The 21,670-nt window shown below is 37.9% G+C and overlaps 1 protein-coding gene across 2 annotated transcripts in view; it reads right to left on the reverse strand.

The window, feature by feature from the left end:
- The window catches only part of LOC134583076 (uncharacterized), a 50,655-nt gene extending 30,845 nt beyond the window's left edge, over positions 1-19,810 (reverse strand). For both annotated transcript variants that reach the window (XM_063439833.1, XM_063439832.1), the window contains exons 1-6: positions 19,446-19,810; positions 16,763-17,086; positions 9,998-10,096; positions 7,978-8,310; positions 6,509-6,583; positions 6,128-6,190 (exon numbers count right to left, since the gene is read on the reverse strand). In XM_063439833.1, the coding sequence (XP_063295903.1) occupies positions 6,128-6,190; positions 6,509-6,583; positions 7,978-8,310; positions 9,998-10,096; positions 16,763-17,086; positions 19,446-19,476 (925 nt within the window). In that variant the 5' untranslated portion in view covers positions 19,477-19,810. The remainder of the gene's footprint in view (positions 1-6,127; positions 6,191-6,508; positions 6,584-7,977; positions 8,311-9,997; positions 10,097-16,762; positions 17,087-19,445) is intronic.
- Positions 19,811-21,670: the final 1,860 nt, after the last annotated feature.

Below are 21,670 nucleotides of genomic sequence, written 5' to 3' on the forward strand. Positions count from 1 at the left end.
AATCTGACAGAATTCTAAAACAGTTTCTGGACAAATTGAAACGGACATTCTAAGCACCATAACCACTACAGTTAACTATAGTGTTTATGATGCCATCAGCCTATGGGTACTATTTCGATATGGGGTATTACAGATAACCTATGTACTAAAAGGTGAATTACTAACAGATTATACAAGTCTTCAGAGAAAAAAAAACATCTAATAGAAGTGCTACCATTTTGCTGAAACTTCTATGGCTGATATCATGCACAATCTATATTCCCTGCTTACTGTATGCAAGGGTTCAATATAAAGTGTTGAATGCTTATGGTGATACATAGAGTCAGTCACTGGAAATATATCGAATGAACTAGCAGCAAAATATCTGTTCTACGGGACAAATGGGGTGAGAACTCCCTAAATCTCTTATTTTCTTATCTCTTATTTCTTTGTCAGAATCTGTCACCTCTAGTACTGACACAGTTTATACAGAGTCTGGTACTTCTGGGATTGTTGCAGTAATTTATATACTCTCCCTCTAGGACTGGTGCAGTTTATTTGTTGTTTATCACCTCTAGAACTATTATAATTATTATTATTGGTATTTATATAGCGCCAACTAACTCTGCAGCGCTTTCAATATTATAAAGGGGGAGGGGGGGGGAATGTAATTTACAATAAATGAGACAATTACACAGGAACAATAGGTAGATGAGGGCCCTGCTCAAACAAGCTTACAGCGTAGAGGAAGTGGGGTACAAATACATAACAGGGCAGCAAGGGTGACAGCCACCATACAAGGTGGAAAAGTAGCAGAGCTGGAGGAGAGAGTGGAGTGTGGCTCTTTAGGAGAGCAAGAGACAGATATGGATAGGTATAGATAAGTTACTCTGGGAGTCCATAAGCATTGTTTGAGGGACTTTTTAAACAATTGAAGACTAGGGGAAAGTCTGATGGGGGTAGTCAGGCTGTTCCAAAGGAACACAAAATGTCCCGCAAACATGAGTTAGCAGTAAGGGTGCGAGCAGCGGACAGGACAAGGTCACTGGAAGAGCGTAGAGTCAGAGAAGGGATATATCTATAAATCAGTGAAGAAATGTAAGAGGGGCTAGAGTTGGTTAGAACTTTATAGGACTAGGGCAGTTTATATAGGTTATGTTACTGGGAAATTGACTATGTCCTGACTCCATCCTAGATCAATAGTATCTCCAGACCACTTACCTCCATTCTATCCTCTCCATCCCCAGAAAGCCATAACACAGTATCTGTACCCAGTCCTATTTTTAGACCTCTAGTTCCCCAATTACTGAATTCACTAGTCCTCCTTCCCAATTCCCCTGTTATCCAGAGCTGGAGGGAACATGTTTGGTGGGTGGAGGGTTTTCATTTGGTGTTTGCTATATATTCTGGTGAGTGCTATTATTTTATACATTGAAAAAAGGACAGGAGTCCAGAAACGTCTTCATTAAATATTGGTGTCACAAGTAGACCCTTTCAACTAAGCAACTGTTATATCTAGTTTATTTGCTTCATGTTTCTGTTGAATTAAATATTGCAGTTTTCATACATATGCTGCACTAGGACAATTGTATTTTTGTTTTGTTTTTTGGCACTTTCTTCTCTGCTTTCCTTTGTGGTCCATATCTTGGGTCCACCAGGTGTAGGTTGTGTGTCACCTTAAAAACACAGATTTCAATACGATTAGAGAAGATCTATTATTTGTCTTCTTGTGAGTGTGTTACTCCCATGATTAAAACGTTATTTTCCCTTTTAAATTATTAACTTACACTATTCTGTTTTTCTTTTCTTTTTATATGCATAGAAAGATAGAATGTGACGGCAAATAAGAACCATTCGGCCCATCTAGTCTTCCCAATATTTCAAAATACTTTTAATTAGTCCCTGGCCTTATCTTAAGTCTAGGATAGCCTTATGCCTATCCCACGCATGCTTAAACTCCTTCACTGTGTTAACCTCTACCACTTCAGCTGGAAGGCTATTCCATGCATCCACTACCCTCTCAGTAAAGCAATACTTCCTGATATATTAGGTTCCTTTAACCTTTTCTTCTAAGTTTTATCCTGCAATCCATGAACCAGTTTAGTAGCCCTTCTTTGAACTCTCTCTAACGTATCAATATCCTTCTGAAGATACGGTATCCAATACTGCGTACAATACTCCAAGTGAAGTCTCACCAGTGTTTACATAATTTGAAGGGTAAGTTTAAATTTTTTTTTTTTTTTATTCTTTATTTTTGTGTGCATGAGTTTAACATAGATTTTCTCCAATGCCACAACAGCGTTGGCAAGAAATATTAATAAAACAAGACATTTCTGTTACATGGCATTTGAATATACAGCACAATTTTTTGTAAGTGATAGCAGGCATAACAGTGTAAATAAAACAAGAAGAGAAGAATTATGCTATACAGGCTAGATCAAACGTTGTATAAAGGCAGTTCATGCTGCTTATGTGTGGCTGGGTGGCTGCTTTAACCGCTAGGGACAGTGGATCACCCTGCAGGCCCTTATAACCACGCTTGGGTATGGCTGATGAGGGTGGCTGAGCGTGATTAGGTGGATCTCGTTGGTGCTCTACCCGTGCTGAGTATGTTTGGGCCAGTGGGGTACATATACCAAAGTCCGCTTATGTCTCTTCTTGGCCATTATCCCATGTGAGCTTAGCGTGGTCCTGCTGGTAGCCGGCTGTCGGTGTGCTTCACGGCTCCGTTTACATTTTCAGTGCACAACTTGCACAACTTGTTAGCAACATTTAATGGTATAAAAATCAGTTACTGTTTATTTATATTTCAACGTATAAGTGTTTGTTCATTCTTTGATGCTCTCTAAATATCCCCATTGTAGTATCAGTATAAATATACCAAGACATATAGCCACCTGGAAAAGGTAGAGTGTAGAATGATCCTAGGAATTACTGAGATAAATAAAAGGAAACACGAGGCTTATGTGCACTGTAAAGTGGATCAGATGGAAAGTCCTCCATCTTGAGAGGTAAGTTCATCGCTAAGCAGTAATAAAATAAGTATAAAATAAATACAGAATCAATACAGTGAAACAAATAAACAAAAGTAAAAGTCCAGGACAGAGAATGCATCCAACGCGTTTCGTCCTGTAGCTGGGACTTCCTCAGGGATATGAATTCTTTCCACCATGGGTATTCCTTAAATATGTTTGGGTTGATGGACGATGGAATACACCTGAATTCGGCATGTGTTCCACCCAGAAGTCCATTGACGCATATCCTATGCGTCTCCTGGTGGAGCAAGCCAATGATATATTTGCGTGGATGGGATCCAAAGTCTGTGCGCATGCGAACGACTGATTTCACGTGTGAACACTGCGCGCACGCATGAAACCAGCCTTTTAGTTATCCCAGTAATTCCCAGGCTCATTCTACACTCTACCTTTTCCAGGTGGTTATATTTCTTTTTATACGTATTCTTGTTTTCCCACTTTTTTGTATTTCATTTGGTTTTTGGTGTATGTGAGGGACACTTGGGATCACACGCTTATTTGTATTTATTTATTCTCATTAGTGGATATATCCTTTTGTTTTGACATAAATATACCAAGGACTGATTGCGTTGATAACATGTTCCCAAAATGAAGAATGTATTAAATTAGATTGCCCTCTAGTGGCCAGAGTAAATTTCTGCAGTTTAAGACATTAACCTAGAAAAACAATGTATCAAGATGTGTTTGTTTAATAACCTTTACCACTTACATAAAACAGGGTCCTTTTTAGGCTTTAGGACCTCTGTCTTCACATGGTGAATAAAGAAACATAATGAAATTACAAGGATGCACACAGATAACGCAAGCCGCACAATAGTCATAATTGAGAATTTCTTTGGAAATTGTTCGTTGTCTGGTGTTCGGTCTGGAAAAAAAAAGTCCAAGTGAACTGTCAATTGTTATCAGTTAAAATGGCAAACTTTATAATAATAATAATAATAAAAATAAAAAAAATAAAAAAATATAATTAGATTATTTGGATTGCAATATAATCAGAATTATCTTGTCTCTTGTTTGATCTTAACAAGGGAACTTCATACAGTAACACCCTGCGCTGGCCCGTCTATAGGTCCTGGTGGGATCATGGCTCCAGGTGTCACTTTCACAGGGCAGCATTTTGCCGCCCCTGTACCTTTAACATATCGGCTGTAAGGGGCCCCTGTGCATATATCTATGCATATATCTATAGCTATTACCACTATATATATATATATATATATATATATATATATATATGCAGTTCCAGGCTCCTTACAGCCTTTGCTAATGAAGCGGGGACCAATAAGTCTAATCTTCCTGTGCAGCAGCAGGCACTCTCACTCTGGTGGGCCGCGAGAGCGTTGCTGCATGTTACCAATGCATACTGGAGCATTGTCATGGCAACCCACAGTCGTGCACTCGGGAGGATCCGGCAGTGTCTGCTGTTGCTGCTGGAGGGGAAGATTAGACTTCTAGGCTTCCTTTTCACTGTCCTCCAATTCCACTGAGCCATCGGACCATCAGGTAATCAAGTATCCCCCCTCCGTTCCCACTGGTTAAGGGTAGGAAGGGGGAATAAACAGAATTAAAAATGAAAAAAACAAAACTGCTCACCTCTCACATTAACACACACACTGCATGCACTACACACACGCTACATTCACTACACACACTACATGAACAACACACACACACTGATGCTTGCATACTCATTATATGTATGGTAATGTTCATGTTGCTACTGTAAAATCGTGTTAATCTCAGTTTTGTGTGTCAATAAAAACTTTGTATGACCCCCCAAAATATTACAAGCATGTTTTCCTCATAATGCCACCGTTTTACCTCTTGCTCTTTAAAATAAGCAGCGTAACCCCCAGCCACATAGCAAGATGATACAACAGTTTTATATTTGTTAATTTAACATTTGGGAATTTATAAATGCTCTCGTTCCTTCATAAATATAGTTTCAGAATGCCACCGTTTTGTCACTACAGTTAATTATGTTCACTGAACTCTGTGTTTTAGCAAATTAAATCTGAATGCCAAAATATAGGCAAAAATGTTTCACTGTAAAATATTGCTAATGTTGGTCGTAATTGTCATGGGGCTGTTTTATTTTAGTCTGACAAGTAGCAGGGTATTCTTTGTCCAGTTGGCTTAAATTTTCACATTTTGCATATTCCATAATCTGCATATTTATCAGAAAATTCATGCCCAGCCCCCCCATGATCATCAATATGGAAAAGATTTACCATCTACTTAATTTGCCGAGGGTAGTTCGAACATTCAGCTCATGAAGAAAATCCATTTTTATTTTTTTAGTTTAACATATGCAAGACAAGACTAGGACTAATTCAATGACAACCAAAAGTGGACAAGTAAGCTTGTCATTTTATCAGTAAGCCAGACACCATGACCACTTCAGTGTTTTGAAGTGGTCACGATACCCGGAGTGTTTATGTATGTGAAACACTCTTGGTACTTATCTCAACTCACCAGCCCATCTAAGTTCCAAATAGGCTCATTACAAATGCTCTAGATAGGTGTCCCATACAAGACAGACGCTTGTAGGTAGATGTCTATTCTGCCTAATTGAAAATCCATTGACCCCTGATCATACAAGGTAAGTTATTTGTTTTATTGTATTTATTTTATACTTATTTTATTACTGCTTAGCGATCTCTTAAAGAGAAGATAGACCATAGTGCAGTAAATTTTATGATATCTGTGTGGATACTAATTAAATAAACATGAAGAATGATAGACCAGGTTTGATAAAGCTTGATAAAGTCTCTTGTTCTAGCCAAAACGTTGTATGGTTTTCCAATTATATCTGTATGAGCCCGGTCCAACTTTCTTCATGAATATTTATATGGTCTGGTGGCACTACGGGTGGAAATTTCTTTAGTGAGTGCTACTCCACTTAATGCATAATAAATAAAAGCACGACACTCTAATATAAGGATGCTGTGAATATCCATTGACCACGTGCAACATCTTAATGAAAATAAATGGAGAAAGAATAATTTTTTGATGCCAATGTATGTATTTTAGATTAGTGCATATGCTATGTAGGATGGGAGACCTTGTAATGTTTAGATATAAAGGTGTCCCTAAAGATGAATTAACAGTACCTGTACTCTCCTGTACTTGCGGTGAGTCCGTATATCTGTCACTTTCGGAGTAGAAATTAGAACCTGGTATAATGTTAATAAGAAATGTTAGTGATCATCTCAAAGATCCTAAGAGAAGCAGTGATAGAATTTAGGTATGACTGCATCATTTTTGTCTTATTTTGAAAAAAATAAGCACATGTCCAGTAGTGAATAACATTACATATAATTATGCCTGATGGCATATGAAATCTATTTACAAATGTAAATCTATGTGAAAGCTTAACAGTGTGAGATCTGTTCTGTGGAATAAATCAGATGGATAAGAGATAAAAAAAAAAACATACTTTTTTTTATAATGGGCACATTCCCTATACCATCAGATATGTTTTACGCTGTTACCTCTACTTTTCCGGGGGCATGGAAACACAACATTAGAATTTTTGATTGGAGCATTTGGGATAACTGGAGGTCGTCCTGCAAGAAAAACAAAACAATTTGGAGAATTTTGAGCAAAACTACCATTAACTGTTAAATAGTATTAAAAAAATATAAAGAGGTGCGACGCATAAAAACAGAGCTGCTAAGAAAGTAATACTATGCATAGCAGTCAGCCTAGCGAAAGAATAAAAGGAAGAAAATAAACGAAAAAAAATATTCAGTTTCTCCTAATTTACTGCAATGTTTGCCCTGTCTGATATAGATTATGATGCAATTTGCTAAATATTTTCACATAAATTTAGATAATAGTCCCTATTCTCTACCCACACCCCCTAAAAAGTTTTCAAATAAATTTTATTTACTTTAATCACGCAGAGGTCTGCTCAAAGGATTCTCATAGACAAACCTTTGATTGGACCATTTACCATTTGCACACACTCTCTGCCAACCAAGGGAGAGGGTTGAGGGAAAGAAGGAGGAAACAAAAAACAGTGGAGGGGTTATTCTGGAGGCAAAGTTGCCGTTAAGGAGGGAGCATAGACACAAGCTTCTCTTGCAGGCTTGGCTCCTGCAGTGAACGCTGATGACAGCTATAAAATATGCACAGAATTGACATTAAGCAGCCTGCCACATGCGCTGGCAGTTTAATTAGCCCCCAACACATAATTGCGAATAACTCTGGATTTGCAGTGTTTCAAGCACAACACTGCGCATCCAGCATTCTATCACCGTGACTACTTTTAAAAGCATAAGGGGTCATGGTGGTTGGAGTAAACCTTTAAAATAAAATTTAGACGTGATTGTCAATGTTATCTTCAATGGTCTAAAAAGTCCAGGGAAGTGGCAGTTCCCCTTTAAGATCAGCTTCTATATGCTAGTAATTAACGGGGAAATAGTTTTATATAACTAAAAGTATTTTTATAAAGGCACAGGATAGGGTTTTATAAAAGACGTTAACTCATATTTAAACATGCATGGAATGTGTTTCATTTAACTTTTTTAAATCTGTTTGTATGAATGCCAATAAAGCCAGTTTATATATGTGTATGAGATAGTTTTCTACATGTCAATACAATAGGCTTATATATGTCTACAATGCGCAGTTGGCTTGATACATTTATGATGACATGATTTTATGACATAACAAATGTTGTTTTGTGTTTCACCAACATGTTAACTTTATGTGTGTACAAGAAAAAGGCTCTTATCATAAAAATGTTCACAATATCCAATTCATATAAGTAATTATTAAGGGTTGGATTAGAATTTTTTTCTGAGTGGGTGTTTAGTTTCGTCTAATATTTTTCGGAGCCTAAAAGTATCTAAGATAAATAATTTGGCCCTCTAAGTCATATTTTTAAGCAGAGTACACAACAAACATTTATCTATGTCAATTCATCATAGCACACGAGTATCAGCCAATAACCTACGGATCACGGTGAGATTATATCGCTGATCACAACGGTATTGCCATGATATCCGAAATAGATCTGCGTTGTAGATTCTTTGGTCTTCCATGGTTAGTTTTGTAATGATCAAGGATCCATCCTGTGCACTAGAGAGTCTTCCATTATACCAGAGGACATCTCGAATCTCCAATGATCCCCTGCGCAAAGTATTAGCTATAAAATATCTCCTCCCATCTCCGATACAAACTTCCCAAGTGGTGGTTTCGATGCCTGTCTGACCCAACTGGAGAGTAACACTGTCCCCTTCAAATGCGGTCACGTGTCGGTTTCTACAAGGAGTTGGACTTGATATGTCTAATACACAATTATAATATTGGAAAACAAGAAACTTTTATAAGTAGATGGTTTGAAACAACACACATAAGACATTTCCTTTGAGGATGTTTGATTTAAACGACAGATTAACATTTCTGGCAGGGTTTCTGTATTTGTGTAAAATGGAATAAAGACAATTAATAGTTTTAATACTCTAAATACCATTTGGACATTTATAAAGACCTCTCTTGGGTTTTGTCCTATATTTTTACGAACATTTTCTATTTGATAACTGTTCAGCAATGTATGACTTTTGTCAAAGAATCTCTAAAAAAAAACTGACTTGTTGTAAGGTTACTAGGCTTAGGGAAAGACGGACAACACTCTCCAAAAAAAATCAACAACACATATATTTGTTCTGGAGAATTATTTGGTGTAAAGTTTTCACAAAATTATAATGTACTAGTGTACAACCCTAATCAAACTGTGTAACATGAAAGGAAAAAATAAAAATTACACTTGTTTTAAGATATGTGGCAATGATAATCCCCAAAGGTGAATCCATAGTAGAAAAAAAAAAATCAACAACTTTGAGCTGAGACTTTAAGCTGGACTCAAGGATTTTCCTTTTTTTAAGGCCTCTTGACTGATGCTGAGAACCGTGTGTTTGGTAAACGTGCTCTGAGAATATTGGGGGAGTGCTTGCTCTACTACGATATGCCTTCCATTTCAAAAGGGTTTGATAAATAATCTATGGTAATTATCAAATGTATTATTTGACTGATCTTTTGCAATATTTGTCTGACTTGGTCCATTCAACATGGGAGACCTGGATTTCCTACGAGGTATAAATTTGAGTGTTCTATCCCACCTGCAGGACTGAATTCCCCATCAGGCAGAGTATGTACCTGCCTAGAGATGCATGTCCTGTCGATGGCGCTTATTTGCAACACTAATAATGTGACTTTTTCGGAGCTTAAATGGTCTGGTGGGGAGAGAAGTACCAGGAGCCTTTGTCTGTGTCCTCTGTAGCCCAGTCACCCTTCCATGTTTGATAGTAGAGCTGTAAGAGCAATCAAAGAGCGTGTAAACCTCAGAAGCAGATAGTGGGCAGATGAGACATGGTTCCTTCCACTTCCTGTGCAACCTCCACTGTCTGTGTGTGAGGCTGGACAGGAAGGGATCATGCCCCATCTGCTATCTATCAGCCTCTCTCATGGAAAAAGCCTTGCAGGAACAATAGACAGAACTGAGTGATACACACTGTATAAGAGTTCTAATATCAATCTTAGGAGACTGATTGGGCTACAGATAGGAGTATGAGTTTTTTGCAAATAACCCTAAAAACTCACAATGTAATAAACTCTACTTTATGGGCCTTTTTCTTTTCTTTCTTTTTGGGGGGAGGGAGAGGTGGGAGCAGTAGAATACTATGCCTATAGGCATCTGACATACTGAGCTACTCGGCTTTCTGTTGCACTTTTGTAATTGTTCTTGTGTTTAGGTTGTTGTTGTTGATGGATTGTATTTGAAAAAGGTGGCTTGTCTTTTATTCTGGATGTGCTAACAATTTCTTGTCTTTACAAAAATAATGCAAAATATAAAAACATCTCAAACTTGACAGGGTTGATTTGTAGTATATAAGGCCAAAGTTAAAGCATATAGTTTATGAATGGGTTGAGAAATGTCCCCAACTATAGAACCTTTAGATGGTATTCAACCTTACCATGATCAAAGCTACTAGCTTTTGGGGGGCATGGCAGTTCATCAGAAAATGCTTCCCCAACAGTAGTAGGATTGCCATTCCCATAATGTTGACTTCGGCCTGTGACAAAGAAAGGTTTAGTGAGATAGGAACATGTACATTCATACAAGTATAGTATTTTAGTGCATCTGTCATTTTTCAATATTTGATACAGATGTATTCTTTATGAAATAATGATCAAGACTGCTTTGGAAATCCAACGCAATCCAAATATACCATAAGGTAAAGTAGGGAATGTAGCGGGCCTGCTGACAACCCGACCGGTTGTCCTTGCTCAGCCATGTCTTCTTCCTGGAAGATAATCAGTTATAGTACAGAGAGACCCATTTCCCACCCAGTAACCGGATGATACGTAGTCCTGGGGGTACAACGACAACTTTATTGGCTTTATACTTTCCCCGTGCAAGGGATGGATCACATATAATGACAATGTCCCCTCCCAGGGTCTTCCCCCCTCTCACGGGTCGCATAATGGAACCGGAACCCTAATCCCTTTGTCCCCTGTTCCCGCCACTCAGTGCCATCTCCCAGGGTCCTCCCCCTCCCAGGGGTCTCCTGATGGAAACGGAACTCCAGTCCCTTTGTCCCCTGTTCCCGCCACTCATCCTCAGGGTTTCCCACCTCCGGAGACCAGGAGGTCTTCATGCCATGAGCCTTTGTACCTGGGAGTCCCAGCGTGGGAAAGCTTCCACCATTGTCCCCAAAAGAGTGTCCCCACCAATCTCAGGGACCCCCAGAACGTTAACTGCCTCAGCTCGTGGGGTCTCTGGGTGAAACCAAGCAAGGGAAGTGTCTCCTTTCGGGACACGAATGTTCCCCTTTGCCGCCACTCGTCTATACTCATTAATTACTTCCCTTGCACACTTACAGTTGCAAGAAAAAGTATTTGAACCCTTTGGAATGATATTGATTTCTGCACAAATTGGTCATAAAATGTGATCTGATCATCATCTAAGTCACAACAATAGACAATCACAGTCTGCTTAAACTAATAACACACAAAGAATGAAATGTTGCCATGTTTTTATTGAACACACCATGTAAACATTTACAGTGCAGGTGGAAAAAGTACGTGAACCCTTGGATTTAATAACTGGTTGAACCTCCTTTGGCAGCAATAACTTCAACCAAACGTTTCCTGTAGTTGCAGATTAGACGTGCACAACGGTCAGGAGTAATTCTTGACCATTCCTCTTTACAGAACTGTTTCAGTTCAGCAATATTCTTGGGATGTCTGGTGTGAATCGCTTTCTTGAGGTCATGCCACAGCATCTCAATCGGGTTGAGGTCAGGACTCTGACTGGGCCACTTCAGAAGGCGTATTTTCTTCTGTTTAAGCCATTCTGTTGTTGATTTACTTCTATGCTTTGGGTCGTTGTCCTGTTGCAACACCCATCTTCTGTTGAGCTTCAGCTGGTAGACAGATGGCCTTAAGTTCTCTTGCAAAATGTCTTGATAAACTTGGGACTCATTTTTCCTTCGATGATAGCAATCCGTCCAGGCCCTGATGCAGTAAAGCAGCCCCAAACCATGATGCCCCCATTACTACACTTTACAGTTGGGATGAGGTTTTGATGTTGGTGTGCTGTGCCTCTTTTTCGCCACACATTGTGTTGTGTGTTTCTTCCAAACAACTCAAATTTGGTTTCATCTGTCCACAGAATATTTTGCCAGTACTGCTGTGGAACATCCAGGTGCTCTTGTGCAAACTGTAAACGTGCAGCAATGTTTTGTTTGGACAGCAGTGGCTTCCTCTGTGGTATCCTCCCGTGAAATCCATTCTTGTTTAGTGTTTTACGTATTGTAGATTTGCTAACAGGGATGTTTTTAATCTTTCAAGATTCTTTTCTTTCAGGAAGTGTTCCGGAGGATTGGAGGAAGGCAGATGTGGTTCCTAAATTCAAAAAGGGTTCAAAATCCTTGCCTGGAAATTATAGACCTGTGAGCTTAACTTCTGTGGCTGGTAAAATATTTGAACGCTTATTAAGGGATAATATTCAAGAATTCCTTGAGAAGAACATGGTTATCAGCAAAAATCAGCACGGTTTTATGAAGCACAGGTCATGTCAAACTAACTTGATTGCGTTCTACGAAGAAGTAAGTAGAAGTATAGATCAGGGTGTTGCAGTGGATGTGATCTATTTGGATTTTGCCAAGGCATTTGATACAGTTCCACACAACAGATTAGTGTTCAAACTCAAGGAAATTGGTCTAGATGAAAATGCTTGTTCTTGGGTAGAACATTGGCTTAAAAACAGAATACAAAGAGTTGTCGTTAATGGTAAATTTTCAAGCTGGACAGAGGTGGCAAGTGGTGTCCCTCAGGGGTCTGTTCTGGGACCCCTTCATGTTTATAAATGATCTTGAAGACAGCATTGAAAGTCATGTTTCAGTGTTTGCAGATGACACAAAACTCTGTGAAGTAATACAATGTGAGCAAGATATTACTTTGCTGCAGAGGGATTTAGATAGACTGGAGGACTGGGCACTCAAATGGCAGATTAAATTTAATGTTGAAAAATGCAAAGTTATGCACTTCGGCGTAAAGAATACACAAGCAACGTATACCCTTAATGGAAGTGAATTAGGGATAACAACACACGAAAAGGACTTGGGAATTGTTATAGACAACAAACTATGCAACAATGTGCAATGTCAATCAGCAGTGGCCAAGGCCAGTAAGGTATTGTCATGCATGAAAAAGGGCATTCATTCTCGGGACGAGAATATAATTTTGCCTCTTTATAAATCACTGGTAAGACCACATATTGAATATGCTGTGCAATTTTGGGCACCTGTTCTAAAGAAGGATATTATGGCACTAGAAAAAGTGCAGAGGCGGGCTACAAAATTAATAAAAGGAATGGAACATATCAGCTATGAAGAAAGATTAACAAATTTAAACCTATTTAGTTTAGAAAAACGTCGCCTGAGAGGGGATATGATAACATTATACAAATATATTCAGGGCCAATACAAACCATTGTGTGGAAATCTATTCACAAACCAAACTCTAAATAGGACACGAGGCCATGCGTTTAGACTGGAAGAAAGAAGATTTTGTCTAAGGCAAAGGAAAGGTTTTTTTACTGTAAGAACAATCAGGATGTGGAATTCTCTGCCTGAAGAAGTGGTTTTATCAGAGTCCATACAGATGTTCAAACAGCTACTAGATGCATACTTGCAAAAACAGAATATTACGGATATAATCGTTCAATGTAGGGTAATAACTGCTTGATCCAAGGATAAATCCGACTGCCATTCTGGGGTCATGAAGGAATTTTGTTTATAGCTTGTTGCAAAATTGTGCTTCAAACTTTTTTTTTGCCTTCTTTTGGATCAACAGCAAAAAAAACAAATGTGAGGAAGGCTGAACTTGATGGACGCAAGTCTCTTTTCAGCTATGTAACTATATGTAAAGAAACATACTCTAACAAATATATAAAAAAAATATAAAAAAATATAAACAAATATATATAAAAAAATATATATATAAAAAATGTAAAAATAAAAAAGGAGACAAAAAGAAAGAAAGAAAAATGAAAAAATATGTGAATGAAATAAAATAAAATGAAAATAAATACATAAAAATAAAAATAAAAAAATAAAATAAATATAAAAATAAATAAAAAATTAAAATAAATAAAAATGAAATAAATATAAAGAATAAAAATAAATATGAATATTAAAAAAGTCCATATACATGTACAGTACAATCATGGAGAACACTAAATATTGCGCATGACACAACCTTTTTTTATATATCTCTTTTTGTAAGTCTTTAGCTGACACTCTAGGATTCTTCTTCACCTCATTGAGCAGTCTGCGCTGTGCTCTTGCAGTCATCTTTACAGGAAGGCCACTCCTAGGGAGAGTAGCAGCAGTGCTGAACATTCTCCATTTATAGACAATTTGTCTTGCCGTGGACAAATTTATGAACAAATTGATGAACACCAAGGCTTTTGGAGATACTTTTATAACCCTTTCCAGCTTTATGTAAGTCAACAATTCTTAATTGTAGGTCTTCTGAGAGCTCTTTTGTGCGAGGCATCATTCACATCAGGCAATGCTTCTTGTGAAAAGCGAACTTAGAACTGGTGTGTGTTTTTTATAGGGCAGGGCAGCTGTAACCAACACCTCCAATCTCATCTCATTGATTGGACTCCAGTTGGGCTGACATCTCACTCCAATTAGCTCTTGGAGATGTCATTAGTCTAGGGGTTCACATACTTTTTCCACTTGCACTGTGAATGTTTACATGGTGTGTTCAATAAAATATTGGCAACATTTCATTCTTTGTGTGTTATTAGTTTAAGCAGACTGTTATTGACTATTGTTGTGACTTAGATGATGATCAGATCACATTTTATGACCAATTTGTGTAGAAATCCATATCATTCCAAAGGGTTCACATACTTTTTCTTGCAACTGTATGTTGCAAGTTGCCCAGGTTCAAATTGATTGGCGTGAATACTCCAAGGGCACTGGCGAGATCCCCGTTCGGGAACCGAACGAGGTGGGAAGCAGTCCACGAATGCTCCCCCTAGATGGCGATTGTCTAACGAACGGGCCGCCACCCAGGGTCGGCACGCGCCAAGGCTTCCCTTGCGGTTTGTGGTTTCGACACCTCCTTACGAGACAACATTCTAATTGAGGTTTCGTGGTGGTCCCCATTTGGGAGGCGAATGGAACCCGAACGGGGAGCAGGTAAAACATATGAAAACAACACAATACAGGGGAAAACACTGGGAATATCTCATAACAATTCACGAACAGGCAGCGGTCCCACCACACAGCTCCCCCTTAACCACAAGCCGGCATTCACAGTGTGATCCCAACGGATCGGCTTGTGGATGTCCGGGGGGTGCTCACGGATCACTTCTCTAGGGCTGTCTGTCCTGATAATCCGTCGGCATTGACGTTTTGCTTACCTTGTCAATAGTGGATGGTAAAGTCATATGGTTGTAGCATCAAGCTCCATTGTAACAGCCTGGCATTGTCCCCAGAGACCCGGTTAAGCAATACCAGCAGGTTGTGATCTGTGAGCAGGGTGAAATGCTGTCCGTAGAGGTAGGGCTGTAGTTTTTTGAGGGCCCACACCACAGCCAGGGGTCCCGCCACATTAGGACTACTTTATCTTATTGATCAGCCTGCCAGAGGTTGGCAAAAGGCAAAACTCCATCGTCAACTTTTGTCCAAATACAGCAGTTGCCACAAGTGATGGTTGTGGGATTTAAGCATCTATCTATGGAGGCTCCTGCTGTGTCTCCAGATCCTCCATAGACCTCAGTGTTGTATTCTGGCTAATAAAGCACCATAAGCTGACTAGGACCAGTAGGATGTAGATGGAGGCAGCTGTGATGGACACCCTTAAGTAAGTAAAACATGCAAACACCCCCAAAAGTAACAAATCCACACTGCAAAAATTGTCCAGTATTGGTTTTAGGAACGTGACAAAGAGTTCAAGGTGTTGCTTTGGTCTCCAAGTTCCCCAGATGTCAAACCAATTGAGCATCTGTGGGATGTACTGGAACAATAAATCCAATTCATGGAGGCCCTACCTCGCAACGTGCAAGACTTAAAGGATCTGCTGCTAATGTCTTGGTGTCAGATACCAAAGGGCATGTTCAGAGGTCTTGTTGAGTCCATGCATTGTTGGATCAAGACTGTTTTGTCAGCACGAGGGGGACCTACAGGATATTAGGCAGGTGGTTTTAATGTTGTGGCCAATCAGTGTGTCGGAAACAGGGAGACTACCAGGGCTGATCAGTGTGTTACGGGTGAACTTTAATTTGGCATTCCCCTAACAAACCTCCATGAAAACCTCTTGCACTTCTCATGCCAGGCTTGTAGACATACTGCATATTTAATGCCTATAGATAAGCCAACGTCACAATAATAATAATTCTACTAAAAACGCATGAAAAAGTTTAAAGGTATACTTCACACACCAAAACCACTACAACTCAGTGTAGTATGTATACTATCAATAGACTATGGGCCCTATTCACCCGTTTATAAATTTAGAATCAAACTGTTCGGAAACAGTTTCTCAACAAAACTGGGTTCTTATTGGTACCCAGAACACACCCCTCTTCTGCTGCCTGGACAATGTGGAAGTTACACTTTAATTTTATTTAATTCCAGCCTGGATTTCTATCATGTATTTTATCGACCATCCACAGTCTATAACTGAAACCCAACATTGCTGCTCCTAAAATTTAACTCTGCCTTGACGTTGGCAGGCGGGCATTCCCTCCAATGGCCATTGGAGCAACTAAATGACCTCCATTTGTCTAGATATACATAGGGATTAAGGAGAAAGCGCAAGTAACATTTTCTTTTCTTTGGTTTTTACATATATTGGGGCTGATGTGTATTGTAGTTCTTGCTGCTGGCCCAGCAGTAATGGGACTAAGCGCAGGACTTCTCTTTTTGTATTTGAAACCTAACATTGCTGCTCCTAAAATTTAACTCTCATTGCTCCTAGCTAAATGCTGGCTGAGTGCAATGGGAGTCACAGCCCAGCAACAGTACTCAAACAGGGACATATTTTATGCTAATATTTTTCATATCAAGTTTTAATAGGTTGATAACTGATATCCGAGAAATTATTTGGTTGAGTATTTTCAGCTATACAGACCAATATTATTGCCTGTTCATGCTGTTTATTCTCCAAGCATTAAGAAAACTAAGACAGTACAAACAATCATGTAAAAAACGTACCGATAATGGTGAGATTAAAGCGATGATCGCAAAGGTATGTCCATTCCCCAACAAATAGGTCTGCATTGTAGATTCCTTGGTCTTTCATGGTTAGTTTTGAAATAACCAGAGATCCATCGGGCGTACTAAAGAGTCGTCCATTATACAAGGGATTAAGAACCTCCACTGGTCTCTGAGGGTAGGTACGAGCTATGAAAGATTGTTTCCCATCTCCAGTGCATAATTCCCAAGTAACTCCCGTCCGACCCAACTGCAGAATTACACTTTCTTCTTCTACTCCCGTAATGTATGTGTTTCCACAGGGTGCAGCTCCATAAATACCACCTACAGAATTCAATAAATAAATATGGGTTATTGATTAACAGAAGTTAATTCAGTATTAAAACTAGCACATAGAAATACGTCATCATAGTCAACTGAAAACCGAATTCAGAAATATAGGCTGAAATAATCAAGATCTGACTATAATTGATTTAAATACTTTTTGGGAAATCAACTATCAGAGCACAAATTTTACAATTCACTTCAGTTCATTGATGTACCTCCTTACACTATAAACTGGCAATCATGGAAACGGGAGTAGGACTTTTAAAAATACATCAGCCCAACTTGCATGTGCATGAAAGTCAAAATAACTTTGACTTTTTTTTTTTGTTTTAATAAATTCAAATAAATGCATTTGCATAAGTCCAAATTAGTCATATCTACAAGTACATGTTGCTTTATCTAGAAAACCAAAGGAACGTGATATTTTGTTTTCTGCCTTTTACAAATATGTGCAAAACGGGGGTACGTTCACAAGGTACTAAAAAAAATTATTTATAGGGACAGCGCCACAAATAAAAAAAATTCTGTCGTATTTAATTTGTACTTAATTTGTCTAAATTATAGTAAGATAAAGTACTGCCAGCCCCCATGCTCTTCGAGTACCACCACATACTTCCTAAGTACCCTATAAGATATTTTGGAGTTAAAAATCAACATGGGGCAATGCATGGAAGTAAAGTGGTAGACCAGGCGTAGACAATTTTTGGGCACTCCAGCTGTTGTGGACTACATCTCCCCTGATGCTTTGCCAGCATTATGGCTGCAAGAATGTTATGGAAGAGGAAGGTTGCATGCATGACAGACCATTAGACTATCCTCATATTCTTTGAATGCACACAAACCACAGGAAGTCCTATGGAATTAGCAAACCCAGACCAATATTTTATAAACAGCAGAAAAAAAGGCATAGTTACCCTAAAATTTCAGCTTTTATACAGGAAAACAGAGAAGTGGCAATGTTAAGAAATCATTTCTTTACATATTATTTCCTCTTTTTGATTACACATTAAATCACATTTTTTCATTTTTCAACATGGTTTTATTGGACAATTTACTTGTTGTTTTTGTTTTTTACTGAATTGAAAAATGGAGGCAGAACATTTCTCCAAAGCAGCTCCAGCCAAAACCCACATTTTCCGTGTAATTTTACAATACTCGTTCAGTTCAATACAATTCAATGTTCAGAGAACAAACCCACATATTGTCGTCAGATACCAATATGGAAGATGTTGAAATTGTATCTCATTGGCTTAGGCAATTTAGTTTAAGGAAAGGCACCAACTTGTGGTCCAACACTGAGATGTCAACATGCATTGAGGTCACGCAACACAGAACGACTGGCTGAGAATTTGTGCAATATTTTCGCGTTTTTTTTATATTTTCTGAGAAATGCCACTTTTTGCACTGTTTCAGAGATCGTTCAATCTACGTATTTCCAATGTCCTTTCTATCCTACTCAATATAACTGCACAGGATAAATCAAGTAGTGATTTTTGATATATAGGAAACACAAAATATAGAAATGAGACCTAATATTTTTTTTATATGACACTGCAGACTGGTTTACAGAGAGATAACTCTACCGAACATAACTTTATTAATATCATCTTAGCTTTTTCATAAAAAAAATAATAATAGTTTTTTACACTTATTATTGATGCATCTACAGAGACAAATAAGATTTCTTGTATAAGCAGAAATTCTGGGCAATGTTCCAAAAATGTGGCACAACCAGAAAAAAAAACATTCCATTGGTTTCCATGGTGATTGCTTTACTTAATAATGATAGTAATAATAACAAAGTATTTAACCAGGAAAGGTACATTCAGATTACTCTGCTTTCCAGGTACTTGAAAACATTGCTCCAGTCTTACCTTTTACACAAAAAAAAAATTAACATTTCCATTAACTCAAAAGTGATGAATTTTCTGAGCTATTTCACTTTAATTCAGTACTTTTCAAACATACTAATTGCTCTGCGGCATTTAAAGAGGAACTGCCACCTCTCTGGAATTTGTATAATTGAATAAAACATTGAAAATCATCTATAACTTGTGATTTGTAGCATTCTTTCAGTTTATTTATCATTTTGGTGTAAATTGTAAAATGCACTTCAGTGAATAAGCCTCAGCATAATATAAACCCTGAAATATTCCCATACTTTAGTTAAACATAAAAGAAGTAAAATTCTGAGTCAATTCACAATTCTATAAAAATACACAAATTAAAAAAAAAATGCAATTTTTAACCAGTTACAGATTTATCTATTCCTAACTAATTTGTTAACAAATGAGCAACACAACAAAAAAAAAATTGTGAAAATCATTAAGAAATAAAAAGACATTTGTGCACTTACAGAGAAAGATGATCAATGCCAGGAGGGACATGGTGAATGACTGTGTTTTCTTCACTAATTACTAAGTTAAAGAAAGGAGAACTTAATGTCTTGGATGTTACTTCCTGTTTTTTTTTGTTTATTTGTCTGTTTGTTTTTCGGGTGTACTGAAGAAAGAAAAGGAAAATCCCTTTTTTCAAAGATTGCCAGTAAATAATGGAAAAGGCAAACTGACACACACATAAACATACGTGTGCTTGCCACATTGTCAAGTATGACACGGTAAGAATGGTTGTGTGAAGCGTGGTCCAACGTGATGGTGCGTTACTGACGCAAATTACATCATTGACATGAATCCAGATAACATGCCTCGTTCCTTTGATGACTTGTCCATTTGATTCCTGAACAAGATCTATGAGCAGGGGAGAACTGGTGGTGGGTAAACTAGACTGATCGGGAGGCTGTACACCTCGGTGAACATGTTCTCCATCCATGATATCTTTAGAGCTATGCTGATGGCAAGGTGGTCAAAATTCTGAACATAAAACTGTATAGTGGTATTATTGGCTAGTTGCTAAAATGTTTAACACGACAAGTATGATTTAAATATTATTTAAAAGATCTAGAAATTCGGGAAGCGTTGGGCTAACATGCCTCCAGTCACTCTAGCAGACACTAATAAGCAATACTAAGCCTTTTATTTTTTTATTTTAAACATCAGATCGGTATCATCTCACCTTTTGTCTGAGGGCCATGCCATTCTCTGGATTATCGTAGATACTTTTAACAAGATTTATTTGTATTCCCCATGTTATCTCCCTCATACATGCTAATAATATCTCCTTATTCGTGATCGTTCTTAACCTCTTAAGGACACAGCTTCAGAAGCTTGTCTTACGCTTAATGACACAAGCAATTTTTACATGTTCTTGCTGTTTGCGTTCAACTGCAATTTGCATCTCTCTTGATTATTGCACCGACACATATTATATACTGTGTTTTAAAGGACAGAAAGGGCTTTAATTTGATGTTATATATATATATATATATATATATATATATGCTTATTTATTATCAAAAAAATACAGAAAATGCTTTTTTACAGTTTTTGCAATAATATTGTGTGCATAATTAGTGCAGGTTAAAGAAAGTGATTAAAAATAAATTAATTTAGTTGTTCTAATTTACAGAATATATAATGGGTCTGGGATTTTCAGGGTTTTTTTGGTAGTTACAGGTCACAAAGCACAAGGAGTAAAATAAACTTTTAATGTGGAGCGATTTTAGAATTTGGTCTGTTTGTCTTGTAAGCTTAATAGCCATAAAAGAAAACAAAATTGCCACACAAAAGTATATATTTATATAAAGTAGACATCACAGGCTATTTACCTAAGGTTGTTTTGACACTTTCTACGTAGCCATTTCACCGCCAACCTCTGCTAAATATTGGAGTAAAATTGTGTTTTTTTTTGGCACACAAACTTATAACATAAGAACTTCTCATGTGTATTTTGTAAAGTTGGTGTATGCTATTCCCGTACATAGTTTTATTTTGTGTTCAGTTACATCTGCTGAGTAAAATGACACCCCCATTGTATGTCGTTGGCACTATTTTGTGAAGCTACAGTGCCATACAGGAGATCTGTCCTTTTCAGTATTCACAGTAGAATTTTGAGAGACGGATTTAATGAGCCTATGCTTCCATTTGGGGTATTATAACAGTTTGACTGTTAAAAAAAACCCACAAAGGCCTACCATTTGTAAAAGTAGACACTCCAGGGTATCTCATATGGTGCATATTGTGCCTTAACATGCCCCCATTTTTTAACCAATATATGCCAAAGTATGTGGTAAAAAATTATTTTGGGCATTTTTTACATACGGATTACATTTTTGCTGGGCATTTTGTATATTTCATATGTGCCACTAAGTTCAAACCCTCCACATTATGCTCAGCTAAGTCTTCTGAGTAAAATGACACCCCCATTGTATGTCTTTGGCAATATTTTGTGAAGTTACAGTGCTGTAAAAGAGACGTGACAAGTTAACGTTTTTAAGTGTGAATTTTCATGGAGAGTTTTGATGCGTCCGTGTTCCACTTTGGAGCACTTGAGCAGGCTACATATTACAACTACACCATAAAAGCATACCATTTCGTAAAGAACACATCCAAGGGTATTTCAAAAGGCATATTTTGAACCTTAGCATGGGGTCATTTTTCCGCTAGCTTGTACCAAGTGTAGTGG

This window comes from Pelobates fuscus, chromosome 13, assembly GCF_036172605.1.
Source record: "Pelobates fuscus isolate aPelFus1 chromosome 13, aPelFus1.pri, whole genome shotgun sequence".
Classification (NCBI taxonomy): Eukaryota; Metazoa; Chordata; class Amphibia; order Anura; family Pelobatidae; genus Pelobates; species Pelobates fuscus.